The sequence below is a fragment of the Podarcis pityusensis genome (assembly GCF_964106645.2).
Source record: "Podarcis pityusensis genome assembly, chromosome: 2".
NCBI classification, from domain to species: Eukaryota; Metazoa; Chordata; class Lepidosauria; order Squamata; family Lacertidae; genus Podarcis; species Podarcis pityusensis.
Genome location: NC_138029.1, coordinates 34,889,584 through 34,905,693, shown reverse-complemented (window position 1 = coordinate 34,905,693; position 16,110 = coordinate 34,889,584). Strand labels below are relative to the sequence as shown.

The following is a 16,110-nucleotide window of genomic DNA, read 5'->3' as shown; positions in this document are numbered from 1 at the left end:
AGCCCCGCGCCCTGTGAATTCTAATAAATATACATGACCAGAATAAATAACTTTGCATCTCCACCCCCACCCACCCCAAGCACGTATGTTTCCTTTACGTGCCTCTCCTTCCACAGAGGGCTCCTATTCCAACACATCCTTGGCACATTTCAGGTCCGGCTGCCTTTATAACAGGCCGATATATATATCGCCTTTCCTGAGCTTCCTCGCAGCTAAATTCCACCGCCCCGCCCCTTTCTTCCTCTCCCTTTACAGTAAAAAGAAGCCGCTTCAGAGCATGCGGACTACATTTCCCAGAAGACCAAGCGGCTGCCACGCGAGGGCAGCGTGAGGCCGGCTTTCCAACGCCGCCGGGCCTTTGGGCGGAGCGAGCTTGTGCCGCCGCCCGGCCTTGTCACTTGGGCGGTAGTCGCCCTCCTTTGCCGCCGGGAGAAGCGCGTTGAGGAGGAGCTGCGGGCGCGAGCCTACGGGAGGGAGCCGCGACCCAAGGCAGGTGGCCGGGGGGGTCCTACTGTGGGGCAGGGGAGGTGGGCGGCGCTAAAAGAATTAAGACACCGCCAATTGGTTCCCGCCACTCAAACTCCTCCCTTCAGGCCGTGTCCTCTGGATGGCCCTTCAGCGGCGCTGCCTAGGAACTCTGCACATGCTCAGGCGGCGCTTCCTCCTGCGCGATGTGATCTCTGCGCCGCCTTCCCACAGTTAAAGCCACGCCCGAGGCGGCTTACAACACGGAAAAGCACACAATTGTAGCAGAAGTAGTAGCGCACGATAAATGAAACGTCAAAAAGTACAAAGCCAAATTAAAACAACAGCGCCGCCCCTCGAATTTTGAGGGGTTTTTTTGTGTGGTGGTGGCCGTAGGGTCGCTTCAGGAATTGCAGATTTTCGGAGAGGCTGTCTTAAGAGAACCAATGTGGTGCAGTGGTTAAGAGTGTTGGATTTTTCGACTGAAAAATTAAATCACCGATACTGTTAATGTACCAATTGTAGCATGCCCAAAGCTCTGTGCATGCGATACAGGCATGGGATAGGCACCTGAGAAAAGCTAACTACAACTTTGAAACAGTCTGATTTGACTAGTATTGGAGCCATTGATTCTGTTACTAACCCATTTTATAAAGCAATGTGTGGTTAGAAATGGAATATTTCTGTCCCCACTTCACGGTTTTTGAGGGATGTGTATGAAAATACCTTAAGATCCTAAGGCCAGTTAGAGGAGACAAATCTGGAATAGGTTCTCTCAGTGTAAGGCAGCTTTGCATCTTCAAGAAAAGTTTCCTATAAATGCACTGCCCTGCTGTCTGTTTGCTAGACTGTTCTGGATTGATCGTTTGTTTTTGCAGTGTAAATAATTATCTTCACATTCATTTTACAGTGTTGGAAAAATAAAATCCTATATTGGAACCAGAGTTTTCAATAGAAAAACATTAAGAAAGATGCATTGGGGTTATGACGGTCAATATTTTATTGTAGTAGCATTTTTGTATTTTCTCATCTGAAAAGCAGTATACATACATACATACATACATACATATATATATATTTAAATCACCAGTGTCCGCTAGCGTGAATGGATATTGAAGCTGCCTGTGGACCCTAGAGGGATGGTTGGCTATGACCCAGATTCCGAGTGTGCGTCTCTTACAACCGTGGACATAGCAACAGCAGGATCTGCATCTGGGTTTGTCACTCGGGCAATGATCAGCCCCTTTGACGTCCTAAAGATTCGTTTTCAGGTACAGTTCACATAACAGTTACTGTGTTGCTACAATGAACAAACAAAAAGTTTGCCATCAAACTTAAGCCATCAACTATGCCCATTGTCTTCTCGATCAGTAAGCTGTATAGTTAAGAAGCTACAGTCATACCTTGGGTTAAATGTGCTTCAGGTTGAGCGTTTTCAGGTTACGCTCCGTGTTACTTTCGGGTTTCGCCGTTTGCGCATGCGCAGACGCTCAAAATGACATCATGCGCATGCATGGAAGCGGCGAATCACGACCCGCGCACAGGCAGACGCGGGTTGCGTTTGCTTCAGGATGCGAACAGGGCGCCGGAACAGATCCCATTCACATTCAGAGGTACCACTGTATTCCTTTATGAGTCAGCTTTCATGCAATTTTGCTCACACACTGTGAGGGACCAAGTCCCTCAGCCTTTCTAGCCAAAGATCTAGCAAATGCATTTATCTGTGCTGGCTGAAACCAGCTGTGGTATAGCCCTTTCTAGGCTGTCTCATAAGAAGTGTTCTTAAATTGGACAGCCAGTTAAGTAAACTCATTCTCCAAGTCTCAATCCTTTATGTAGCTAAAAGAGCATCATCAGTGCACAAGACAGAGGTATGAACAGACTTGAGAGGGACCCCAACATTTGCATGAATACAAACATCTTTAAAAACCCCTAAAGAGGGCATGACAAGAAAAGCAGACAGTGAGGACAGAGCGCAATCATTGTGGCCACAGAACACTAGCTGGGACATTGAATAGCAGCATAGTGCAACCTTTTGTTATAGGCCCCACTTGTTTAACAGGCTTGTGTTACATGCAATTAGCATGCAAACACCTCAGAAGATGAAGTTAATTATCATGCCATTTGATTTTCGTAAGCCCTCTCTGCTTTAGAGATGTTGTGTGAAAACTGGTAATATACTCTTGACAGTTAGAATTATGAGAGCAGTACATGGCCTGGAAAGAGTTGAGAGAAGCACCCTAATTATTTAAACCAGGGATATGGAACCTGTGGTCCTCTAACTCTCAGCATACCTGACCATTTGCTAAGCTGCCTGGGGTGATGTTCAACAACATGTGGAAGGCCACAGGTTTCATATCCCGAATTTAAACCATGAAGCAATTTACAGTGTATACATTAAAACTGAAAGCCAACTATGCCTGTCTTCTTTCAGCTTCAGATAGAGACATTTTCTGCCAGAAACCCCCAGGCTAAGTATCATGGCATCTGGCAGGCTGTTTGCAAGATTTTCCAGGAAGAAGGGCTACCAGCTTTCTGGAAGGGCCATGTCCCTGCTCAGCTCCTCTCAGTTACCTATGGAGCTGTCCAGGTAAGAATTAGGAAATGTTTGGGATTAACTCTCTACCCTGAGTGTTTCATCTTTTCCAGTGACTTACTCAGCAAATCTGTTATGTTATAGCTGCCTTTCCTTTATTTGCCCTCAAGTACCAGTTTCACTTTTCTAAGGGCCAGTAATAGTAGTAACAACAACAACAACAACAACAACATTATAATTTATAAACTGCTCATCTGGGCATAACAAAACTTCACTCTTTTGTCATCTGGACTCTTCCTGTGCTTTCTGACCATGTGCAAAGTAATTATAATGCTATTGTGTGGAAGGAATAATAAGGATCAGTTAATCCAAAACCCTTACACTCTCAGGGAGGCATCCATTCCATCTCCTTGCAGTTCCCTCCCCCCAAAGCCTCTCTTGCAGTTTGCGAAACCCTCTGTCTGATTTTTCTCTTTGCAACTGCCAGTCTAATAAGTCCTCACTCCCTTCTTCTGTGTGGAGAGGTACAGAAGCCCCAGGCCTTTTATGAAGGTTCCCTGACAACCAGGAGAGGCTTTTCAGGAGGTAACAGTGAGGAGGAGGGATGGTGAAATATATTTTGCATGAACATTGCATTGGAAACGACCCTTTCCATCCAGTGACTGCAAGGTGGTTTGGCATCCTGACTGTGCTGTTGCTACGATCTTTCCATCCTTCTCCCTGATGACAAATAGATGGGTTTCAGTAACGTTTTGTTAGCATGCAGATCGACTTGCTGTAGGACACTAGTGTTCCTCAGTACTATACGATAGTAAAGGTGTGCAAACAGTGGTGCAGCTAGATGATTTAGCATCTGGACTGAATGGTCTTATAGTTCCTTCCCACCTTTAGGTGATAATGTATATTACGCTGAGCTTCTTTCATCCCTCCCCACCATCTCCCCAGAAAAACATGTGTGGTGCAACCTGAACCTTCGCATATTTGCTCAGAATTAAATCCTTTTGTGTTCAATAATCTTATTCCAAAGTAAATGTGTGAATAAGCTTACACCCAATCTTTCACCCTGAGCTTTCACAGACAGAAAGATAAGGGAGAAGACAGTTTAGAGAGAAACCAAAAATGGGCAAAGCCAGAAAGGTGAAAGTTTGTCTCCCTGCCCACCGCTTACAATTCCATGCTTTACACAACTGCTGTATCCCCACTATATTAGAGAGAGAAGGAAAACCAAGTGTTTGCCTAGACAATGCTGCCAAATAAAATAATAAAGACTGAACATGTTCAGAGTTTCATGTTGTAAGCTCATTTAATTCATAATGGCACCATCATAACTACAGGCTTAGAACGTGCTTTGCTTGTTTGGTCCTGATACTGAAAACCCCTGCAGGATACAGAGTGCAGTCTGGACCACCTTCCAACTCTGCCCCACCCCTGCTGAGGTCAGTTGTACAACTTCACTGAAAATTGCCAGAGTAGAGTTAATGGAGAATTCAGGGACACCGTAGGTGGTGGTCTTGGGAATTGAGAAAAGACAGACAACACAATTGCAGGGATACCATCCAGGAAACCTAACGTCCAGCCATAGCAGTTGAGTTGAAACCTGATGGCAATGATACACAAGACATGATGGTCCAGTACTAGTAACTTCCCATTCAGCTGCTCATGCTGCTACTGCCACCTCCTCACAAGGGGTGCAGCTGAAGTGGTATGAGACAGAATGCCTCTTCTTACTTACTTGTATTAAAAATAGATAATTTCTTTTACAAATGTTACTGTGATGTGTGTGGCTGGGCTGCAGTGGAGATTTTAGGTGATAGGTTTCATTCTCCTCGCTGTGGGTGGCGACCATGTTTCTTACTTAAACTGATGGTGTTCATCTCTTGTTTTTCTTTCTATGCAAGTTTGTAAGCTTTGAGTTTCTGACAAAGTTGGTGCACCAGGGCACATCTTACGATGCCAGAGGCTTCACAGTGCACTTTTTCTGTGGCGGGCTGTCTGCTTGTGCTGCCACTGTGGCAGTTCAGCCCCTGGACACACTGCGTACCCGCTTGGCTGCCCAAGGCGAGCCAAAGGTAAGAGATGGGTGAGAAGCTTTCCCCCTGCCAAGTCTGCTGTGTGCATCCTTTCCCAGTTGGTTCTGCTCCCACCAATTTAGGTGATGGTCATTTGGTGATCTTGGAAGCACATGACGGTTTCTTTATTTAATTCCAGGATTGAGAATGAGCAGCCACAGGCCATAGGCCCTTGGGCTCCCTTCCACTCCTTTCCCCATGCACAAGAGGAGATGGGAAGCTTCTGCATTTGCTATTTTGTTTGAATGTAGCAAACTATGGTTTGCACAAACCATTAGGAAGAATACAGTGGTACCTTGGTTTACAACCAGAATCTGTTCCGGAGGTCTGTTTGTAAACCAAAACAGGTTGTAACACAAGGCGTACTTTCGCCAGTGGGGCCTCCCAAAAAAATTTGTTCGTAATCCAAAAAAAAAAGGGTTGTAATCCAAAAAAAAGGTTGCAAACCGGGACACACACTTCTGGGTTTGACATGTTTGTAATCCAAAACGTATGCAAACCAAGACGTATGCAAACCAAGGTACCACTGTATAGCCAATTTACCAAGTGGTAAAGATTTTCTACCACACAGTTCTTTTAGTCATAGATATTAATGAAAACATGGTGTGAATTATTTTTTTCTGCCCCACATGCTTGTATATAGTAAAGGTTGGGGGCTTTATCAGATGGTAAGATTTCCCCACATCTACCAATTGTGGAGTTAGTAATTGATGCTTCCCCTCTCCCAACACAAATCTAAATTTTGGGCCCAGGGATCTTCCCTTCTGTCTCCAGAAAAATGATGGTTTTGAATTCAGAACAATCGGTATTTTGCAGAAATATGCTCAATTAGCATGACACGCCTTCATGCAGCGCATAGTTAATAGAACTTGCTCCCACAGGAGGCTGTGTTGGCCACCAATTAGGTTGGCTTTGAAAGAATACCAGTTGCCAGAAACTGGAGAGGAGGAGAGTGTCCTTGCGCTAGGACTCTCCCTGTGGGCTTCCCACAGGTATGTGGTTGATGATGGTGAAAACAGGATTTTTTATCTAGATGGGCCATAGGCCTGATTGGGTAGGCTCGTCTTATGATAAATAATTCTGTCTTACCCTATATAGAGTTTAGGTCTTAGAGGAGCAAGGTCTACTATTCCGCTTGCAAGATCACAGCAAGTGGGTAAGGTGGGAAAATTTGACTGGACATTTTAAGGTGGAATTTGATTGGTGTGAAAAGTATGTGCAGAAGCTCCACTCCATAAACTCTGGAGCTTTTTGGGAGCATTACTGAAGCCTGACTTACACACTGATGCATATAGAGCAATAAATATCATAGGGCTTTGTTAATGAGCCACACAAGGAAACATACTCACCCATGAACTGTTTTAGATTTACAGGAACTTCCGCCATGCTGTAGCATGTGTGTACCAGCAAGAAGGGCTGTTGAGTTTTTATAAGGGGCTCAGCCCTACTCTCATTGCCATTGTCCCCTATGCTGGCTTCCAGTTTTCCTTCTATAGTCTCCTGAAGAAACTGTATGACTGGATCGTTCCAAGTGAAGAAATGAAAACAGGTTAGTCCTGGGGGGTTGGAAAAGTGTTGGGGGGGGGATTGTCTGTGCTCCTGTGTAACACCCCCACCCACCCCAGTTTTTTATTTTAAATAACTTTTTATTAGGCTTTATAAACAAGGATCATATAAATAATACATGATACAGATAAATAGACCAAGTCTTCTACTGTCATTTGCATATCAGAAAAATAGCACGCTAAATTTGCAGTAATATCTACAACATCTGGTTCCTTGTTAGTGGTCAGTGCTTTTGGTTCATGAATCCCACCCACTTCAGTTGAGGCAGTCTGTCACTAAGTTGTACATAGTTGTGCTTGGAAAGTTGCTCCAAGGGCTCCAGCTATTGGTTTTTCTTGTAAATCACTGCTTAATAAAAGTGGATATATGGATAACTAATCATAATAACGCTGGAAGCCTTTAACTAATTCCTGTCTTAAGCTACCAAGCAGTTCTGAAACACATCCCTCAACTCCAGACTTCTCTTTTTCAGGTAATATTAAAAACTTTGTCTGCGGCAGCTGTGCTGGCGTCCTCAGCAAAACCCTCACTTATCCTTTTGACCTGTTCAAGAAAAGACTGCAGGTAGCTGGCTTTGAGCAAGCCCGGGCAGCATTTGGGCAGGTGAGAGACGTTTCAGATTGCAGGGATCTTTCTGCCTCCCTTTTTTGTGTGTACCTAACGTAGCCCACAATTTATGTAAACCAGGCGGATAAATTGAAAGTAAAATCTGAAACAACCTAGTCTTAAACTATAAAGGATAACTTTATAACAGCATTGTGTGACGTAAGGGCAGTGTGGCACTAAAATTAAGAATCCCACTGCTTATTTGGAGCTGTGTGATGGAGGAACAAAATGGATTCATTGGAGATACTACTGGAAAACTGGTCTTATCCTCACTGACCAGAGAACTATGTGACCAATTACACAATCAGTATATTTGTTACTTTTAAAATACTAATGTGCACACATTGAATTGATCCTGGAAACAAACTGGCAACCAGTGCAGCTGTTTTAAAACAGGGGTTGTATGTGATCTAAAGGGAATTTGATCTAAGTGCTGTATTTTGGACCAATTGTAGTTCCTGGGCGGTTTTCAAGGGCAGCCTTGAATCTTTTCAGGATTCAGTCTCAAATTTTTTGGCCCACATCCAGCCCATCTTCCTTCAAGCACAGGCTTAGCAGCTCACCAAGCCTCTCTTGATTCAGATGGAGCAGAGAGATGGAGCTGCGTGTCATTTTCATATCATGGATAACTTTACTCCAGATCTCTTTGCAACAGCTTCCAGAAACTTCACATATATATATTCCATTCACAATCAGGTTCTGGTTTGACATCCTAATCCGTTAGCTGATGGTTTCTGCAAACCACTGTTTCCAATAATAGTACAAAACGGGAAGTTGAGTTCTGCTACAAACTGCACAAGGTTTCTTAACGGGCTGGATTTGTGCCATCCCTCACTCCATTCTCTTTCCCCCCAGGTGCGGACGTATAGTGGCTTAGTGGACTGTGCCCAACAGATTGCACGGGATGAAGGAGCCAGAGGATTCTTCAAGGGCCTCTCGCCAAGCTTGCTGAAGGCTGCGTTTGCAACAGGCTTCACCTTTTTCTGGTATGAGATCTTCTGCAGTTTCCTGCGCGCTGTGAAGTACCCCAATGACCCCAAAAAGCAGGAAGGCTGATATAAGAGAGCTCCTCTCTGTGGAGACTGAAACATTAATCTGTCAGCCACACTGTCATATGTGGGGAGCGGGGTGTGAGGTGTGGAATGTGGATTGTGGGGGGTGTTTGCAGAGTGGCAACGATTGTCTCTTTGCCAAAGCCCAGAAAGCACCTTACCACTATGTTTGGCCCAAATGAAAGGAGATTGCCTTCTGCAGCTTCTACCAAGGACATTGTGGGCCTGTCTTTTCTCTCTGGAGCATTTCCTGTCATGCCTCCCATGAGCACTTCTTGTTTTGCCTTCTATGGAACAGACATTAACACTGGGAGGAAGTTTACAGATATTGCTATTGAGGCCCTCCCATCTTAGCTAAGTTCAATGGGGAATGTTCTTTACCCACCGGCAAATCTCTCTCTGCTTTTTCCCCATCTTCTCATGACTGGGGCTTCTCTAACTGCTTTGAATCAAACCCTGACTTGACCTGCTCACATCCCCCTTAACTCTCTCGGGACACAGTTGCCAGCCCGGCTTTTCCAGCATTGACATTTTGCGGTGTTTACCTTAAACCAGAGCTATAGTAAGCCTTGCTTACAGGCATTTTCTTGATGGCGCAGCTGCCTGTTAGAATGCTGGCTGCACTGGTGGTTCAGAATAGGAAGCAGAACTGCCGGGGGGGGTGGTGCTGCTCCATTAGGACCAATGAGACTCTGCCCCCACAAACTTCAGCTTACCCTCAGTGGCACTGCCTGTCAGCTTCCTCCTCTTTGTAGGGAGGATAATAGGGAATTAACTAGAACTAGCTGGCTCTGCTTCTCATTGGTTCTGGCTCCACCTGCTGGTCTGTCAGTCCCAATGGGCACCAGCCAGCACTGGAAGCTGCTCCAGCTTATCATCAGTCCTTATTTGTCCTTGCCTCTTGTGGGTGGTCTCAGAGGGCGTTATGGTGTTTTATCAATGACAGAGCAAATTCTATAATAAATAAAAAAGCAGTGGGGTCCAAACAAAGGGAGGCCTGCAGAAGAGTGGGTAACCATCTGCTCCCTTCCTGCCTTCTGTGCCAGTTCTATTGATGCTTGTGTGTCCCATATAAGCACATTTTTTTATCACCTGTCCAAATGTGGCCAGTATAGTTTTGCAATAGGCCCACAAAAAAGGTGCCAACATTTTCCCTTTTTTTTATAGTCTTGACTTCTGCACTCCTACCTTAATGCACACATACTGAACTGAAAACTGGGGGAAGTTTCTTTCTGTACATAGCCCAAGTCTTTTAGTTTTGAATACTAATAAAGAAAATGCCTTGTGATACTGATACTTAATCAATATTTTGATAACTGCTCCAAAATAAGTTTATCCCCTGGCAGATCATCTCAGGCACAGGTTTTCAGCACAAGTGAAATAGCTACTTATCTGCAATAAACTGACTCCAGTATAATATTTAGCAAACAAAGAGCTAAACTAAACTGTACCATTTGTCCAACTGAATTTGCCCAGTCTTCTAAATGAAGAAACCTGCAAGGAAAACTAGTCTGCAAACATGTCTGTGCAATGCTATACATGCAAACTTGGAAGTAGGTCCCTCTAAGTTAAATTAGACTTAAATGTGTTTAGGATTGCAGCCTTCAAATATGTCCAGAGTATTGGGGTGCTGAAGATTGGATCTATGTTCTTAAAGGAAAGACTCCACTTGCTCATCCAAATGTAGTTTTATTGGTCTGCTGGCAGTTGTGCTGTGCTCTTCATTAAATATACAGTAGCATTTTGGCATATAGAGTAGTTTTAAAGATCTGTTCTAATAAACTGGGTGCACTCGTGCCAATTCATTTTGCTTGCTGGAGAAGAAGGCAGTTTTCCTAATTTCAGTGTGGTAATAAGCTTTAAAAAAATAGGCACCTTTCTGTAACAAGACACTGTAACAGTTGGCTAACCTGTACATCACAACTCTCATTGCCCCTAATTATCAGCTCTGCTGGCTGGTAATGTGGAACATGCACTACAGCATGTCTCAGCAGTTTGGGGAACGGAGAGAGAAATGTCTCTGCAGCCTTACAAACCAAGGAGCTGTCTGGGCTGGGATCCAATGAAAACCACCCAGCTCTTACATCAGACAGAGTTCCCACCCTAGGCTCTCCTCCCACAGTGTGGGCGCCACTGTGTGGGCCACACCCGTTCAGCCACACCACTGACTTGGACAGGACAGTGGGTGGAGATGCGCTCATGTTTCCATCTGTTGCTACACAAGACAGATGTGAGACCTCTCATATTAAGCAGATTCTTATACAATCTTCAGAGCTAAGGGGTCTTATTTCAGAGGCCATGGGATCATTTGTGCCGGATCAGTAAAGCCGTAGCCATATCACCCAGGAGCAGAAAAATCAGAAACGTTCATTCCGGTCACTTTCTACTTTTTTGCCTGTTAAGAAAGGATTCTTCCTCGTACATGTTTGGGAACAGTCCATGCTCTGTTTACTGTGTATTGCTGGAAGAGAATTTGACTGTACAAATCCTTGAGTTACATACACCAAGAATGAAGCTTGCCTGTACTTCCTGAAATGTTTACACTGGAAAAGTCAACAGCTGCTCGCGCACCCTCCTTTCAAAGAACTGGTTAGCAAGTTGATTCAGGATCCTTTATAACATTCACTTTGGGCAGAATGGCATGTTTGTGGGTCCTGAACATACATTGCTAATGTGTGAAGGTGCATTTGCAGAGGAGCATCAGAGGCAGAGGGTAGGAGATGCCTAACTGGAAATCAGGCAGGCAGGAAGAGATATGGCCTCATGAGAATGAATTGGTCGTGGGAAGCCACCACCAGCACTTACTCACTGGTTGTCACATGCAGTTGCCCCCGCAACCCCGTATGTTGGCTTATCAACATGAATGCAGCAATGTATAGTTTCGCCCTCAGTGTGGCATTGGATGTAAGTGAAGAAGCCAGCCAAAATTGCAGTTGTTTTTGCCTTCCGAAGGTGGTATTTCTTGTAATGTTAAGGGGAACTTGCGCGTTCAGATGCACAGGCTCCTGAATATGGCAATAGTATGCACATCCCCACTTTCTGTGCTCAGATTGTGCCTGTCACTCTGCATTAGAGGTTTTCACAACTGATCACAGAGCGCTTTTCCTGTAATATCCAAAGCTACTCTCATTTATAGTTCTGATGTGGCAAAAGCAACCCAGTGTGTATCTCTAGGGTTTATGAATAGGATGGTTCTACCTTGAAATAATCCTGCTGCTCATTTTCCAAACCTCTTTTGACTACATAGGCTAATTTTAATCTTGTGCCTTATCCCACCACCATGTCAATATGCACTTTACAAAGCTAAGCCTTGAAGTCCAGTGGTTTACTGCATCATAGATAGCATCAGGAGCTCAGCACTGCCTCCCTCTCAAATGGGGGGGGGGGGGTAGTTGAAAGTGGTGACATGAGCACCTGTACTGTTGAGAACCCCACTGAAGTATCTAATGCATTTAAGGCCCTATACTGATTTCTAGTAGAGGATATGATATTGAGCTGCAAGTCTAGGATTGTACATCTCAAGATGCTTGCAGAAAGCACTTTGTTTGTGTATACAGATGCACAAAAAACAAATGTTTCAGGATCAACTATTGAGGATTTTAAGAGTTTTTTTTCAACTCATGTTGTTGCATCAGGGCTTAATTTATTACAGTACTTGTATTCTTCATATATAAGCATATATATTTTTCAATGTGGAGGGTTAAGGATTTGCATAAGCCTCAGATTTTCACCCTGTGTGAAACATGTGCTGCTCTTGGAAGAAAGATAATAAATATATTTGTCATAAATCTGTCCAGCTACTTTTTGTGTGTCTTTAAGACAATCATGTCTTGTCTTAAAAAATCTGGCGGAGAAGCACCTTGCAAGCATTTTTTTCCTTCTTCTGCACACAAGCAGTGACCTGGGAAGGACTGGGCTACAGGTGTTCTGAAGGTGAAACCAGACGTATACACAGAAGGGTCTCTTGCAAGCAGCATAATCAATATGTGTTGCGCTTTGGGAAACTCTTGCTAAATACAGGGGGTGGGATTCAACTAACTAGCCCCACTATTGGAAGCCTGTGCAAGGGCTTGCACTAGTGCTGCAGGGCTCCCCCACCTCTGCTTACGCCCCTGAAATTGGCTCTGGCCTGTGGCTGAGACCCTAGAACAGCATGAGGGGTCAAGAGGACGGGGTGGGGTGGGGTGGTTCATTCTGATTGGCAAGCTGAAAAGCTTGTGCTGACAGATTGATTGCCAAAGCACTGCACCAAATTCCTCCCAAAATGTGTATGATATGAAGTATTTTGGCAGTTTAGAATTAGGATGTAGATTGGACATTGACCAGAAAAACAGCCTGGCCTGCTTCTGGTCTTTTAATAGCAGCTTGATGCAGAAATCAGCAGATGAAACTCTTCACAGCATTGAGATAAATGTTCTCACTGACTAAGCTCTGCGCATCAGGCTGCTGTTAAAAGCATACACAGAAGCAGGGAATGGTTGGAAAGTTGGCACCTCCAGACGGAGATGAAAACAATAGCACTAGCTGGCTGTTAATTAGCTGGATTCCAGCGGAAATGGAACATAGCCTGTATATCATGTGCCAATATTTGATTCACTTCAAAGTTCACAGCTGAATTCACAAGAGGGTGCTGTTGTCACACAAGAAGGAGCAGCACTATGCTCATTTTGTCTTGCAAAGCTGTGGTATCTTAATTAGATCAGCATAAGCTGGGTCAGTCCAAGAGGCATGAAGGACTATTAAAACAACAGATGGCTGACCTAATTGGTGCAGACAATACTACTGGGTGATTTATCCCACGCATCAAAAAGTAGGCCTAAGTACTGTCCAGCAAGGCAGGATTAATGCTGTTTTTATGTCAAGTGTTTTGCTCCTGGGAAGGGTGTCAATGGAATTAAGCTGGAAGTGTTCTATACAGAATGCTGGTAAGGTGACTAATGCATTGGATGGATGTGGCTGAGGGATGGAGGACCCTGCTTTCTTTGGCAATGTATACCACAGGGAATCAAAGTAAGTACCTGCTGCTGAAGTTAAGGTTGGGGTAAAATGCTGCTGTTTCACAAAGGTAAGTGTGAGCATACCATCTTTCAACTGTTTAATCCATTTTGAGCAGGGATGGGGAATACTCCCAATGTTCTTGGGTTCTAACTCCTATAATCCCAGCCAGCATGGCCGATAATTGGGGGGTTGTTAGTCTAACAGCATGGGAGGACCGAGCACCACAGATTCTCCATCCCCGATTCTGAGCATAAGAAGCTTCCTTGTGTTGGGTCACAGTATTAGTTTATGTGGCCTAGGAGTGGCAGGGATCATTTTCATACCCTAGCTGTAACCTGCTGCACATGCTGTTCCACTGTGCTACTGCTGTATCCATCCTACCCTTCTCCAGTGTTTCATCTTCAAAAGCAACATCATTGTCTCTGGATATAGGAATTTTGATGTCCAGTTGCTCCCTAGAGTTACCAGTGCCCTAGTCTTGTGTATGCATTACTGCTTACTCTTGTGTGCTCCCACCACAGGTGTTTGAAACTGAGTACACATTATGTTGCACACAATCCATAGGTATTCTGTGGTTTCCTGAGAAATACTCCTGTTTCATTCACTTTCCCTCAAAGCAGCTTCCATCATATTTGAAAAGGCATGGAAGGCATGGTTAAGCTGAGGTGTGTACCTTTGGGAGAGCAGTTGCACATGCACAGATGACAGCTTTGTTGAATAGGAGTTTGGCGCAGGGAAACAAGCAGACCAGGACCTGGGAGACCATGGTTCAAATCTCTACTCATCCATAAAGTTCACTGGGTAACCGTGGGCCAGTCACTGCCTCTCAGCCTAACCTACCTCACAGGGTTGTTGTGGGGATTAAATGAAGGGGGGGGGGAGAACCATATACACCACCTTATGCTCCTTGGAGAAAAGGTGGGATATAAATTCAATAAATGAATAAATAATGCCCACTGATAGCTTGACATACGTACATTAGCTCAGCTGTGATTCTTGCATTGCAGTGGAGTGGATCAGATGACTCTTCAGGTCCCTTCCAACTCTACAATTCTGTGATTGACTATGTGATCAGCAGAATATGCCCACTAACACCACACTTTTGGTATTGATCTGTCAATATTGCTTTGAGCCCTGAATGAAAAGGGAATAGGACTGCACTTGCCTGTCCTGTACCCCATGCTAATGTTCCCAGCTGTCATGCCTCTTTAGCAGCTGCACAAGCATATGAACGGGCCTTGTGCCTGCACTGCTGTAGATACACATCCATAGTGGGTCTTCTGAGCAATCCTATAACCCAGAGGTTTACAACCTTTTTGAGTCCACGGCTCCCTTGACCAACTACGTTCTTTCTGCGGCACCCCTGTGGGGCTCAGGAGCCCAGTTATGTCACCCCTTCCTGCAGAGCCAGCAGCCCTTCACCCCTTTTCAAACACTCTCCCTTGTGGCGTGTTCCCTCAGCCTCCTCTCCCCTCTCCTTGGGAGTCTTCAGGGCAGCCGCCCCTGGCCTCTGAGCTACCCCACCCCACCACAATGAGAGGTTCCTCCTTATGCCGCCCCAGAGGGGTCTGGGAAGAGGATGCCCAATGGAGTCTGGCCAAAGGTGAACGTGAGGCCACCATCTTGCCCACCTTGGAAGGCAACGGGCACTGTTGGGCCTGCATGGCAGAAAGGCTCCCCTTCGGTGCCAGGCACTTGGATCCCAGTCAAGCTTTACACACAGCAAGAACAAGAAAGGCCTGCCTGCCCGGCCTCCCACTTGTCTGTCGATTCCCAACAGCAAGGGCTGGCAAACTGGCTGGCTGGGCTCCCTCACCCGCTTGCTTGCTTACTCCGAGGCCACCTCAGCTCCTGGCAACCAACACCCCCGGCCATCCCCAGAGCCACCATTCACCTGGGGAGCTTGTAACCAGGGCTGCTGCAACAGACAGCTGTGCAAGCCTTTGGGAGGCAGAAACGTGAGAGGGCATCAGAGGATGGAAGGAAGGAAAGAGGGACAGAGGCCAGTGTTGCCCTGTCGCCCCCCCCCGACCATCATTCAGGGCACCCCAGGGCGTCATGGCACACTGGTTGAAAGCCACCGCTTTGAAGCTTTCTAGTTAAATCCTAATGCTTGACTATTTGGTAATGTGGCCATTAGGCCCACTTGCATTTTGGGGTGTGCCTAGCAGCTGCAACCTTCCCCCTATTAGGATATTTTCTAATATCCAGACAAGATCTGCTTCCTTGCCTTCTGCTCATCCATTCAAGTCCTGGCAGAAAGCCTGTATAAAGCCTTGACTGGAGCACCTATAATTAAGCAGAGCTGACCATAGGCAAACACCTCTGTGTAAAAGGAGCCCCCACCCATGGGATGTTGCTGCTGGAAATCGTTGCTTTGTTATCATTGTTATTTATTAAATTTGTATACCGCCCTTCATCCGTAGATTTCAGGGCGGTTCACAGCATAAAAATACAAGTCAAAAACACAAAATGCATAACAAGCTCCTCACTTCCAAAAGGCGGGAGCAACAGAGAAGGGCCTGAGGAGGTCTCCAATATTTAGGCATATTCACAAGGGAGCTGCTTAAAACCAAATACGTTCAGGAGTGCGCCTTGAATAACGTGTGTGTGTGTGCGCGCAGAGTCAGTGACAGTGTCAAACCGATGTGTGGCTCGTGAAGTGCAATAGGCTCTGCCCTCTCTGAGCCACCATTTAATTTCTGCCTCTGGCTCCGTCCCTCACACCTGCTTTGCACCTGCTTGGCGGGCTTCTCAGGTTCCACGTGAAACGACAAATACAACACTGCATGTAAACGAACTGTGAAAGTTGAAAGGA

The 16,110-nt window shown here is 45.4% G+C and overlaps 1 protein-coding gene across 1 annotated transcript; it reads left to right on the top strand.

The window, feature by feature from the left end:
• The first annotated feature begins 296 nt into the window (after positions 1 to 296).
• Positions 297 to 12,082, top strand: SLC25A19 (solute carrier family 25 member 19). Its single transcript, XM_080993496.1, has 7 exons — positions 297 to 489; positions 1,556 to 1,736; positions 2,900 to 3,055; positions 4,900 to 5,070; positions 6,436 to 6,619; positions 7,109 to 7,239; positions 8,098 to 12,082. The coding sequence occupies exons 2-7, from the start codon at positions 1,605 to 1,607 to the stop codon at positions 8,296 to 8,298; spliced, it is 975 nt and encodes a 324-aa protein (XP_080849622.1). The 5' UTR covers positions 297 to 489; positions 1,556 to 1,604; the 3' UTR covers positions 8,299 to 12,082.
• Positions 12,083 to 16,110: the final 4,028 nt, after the last annotated feature.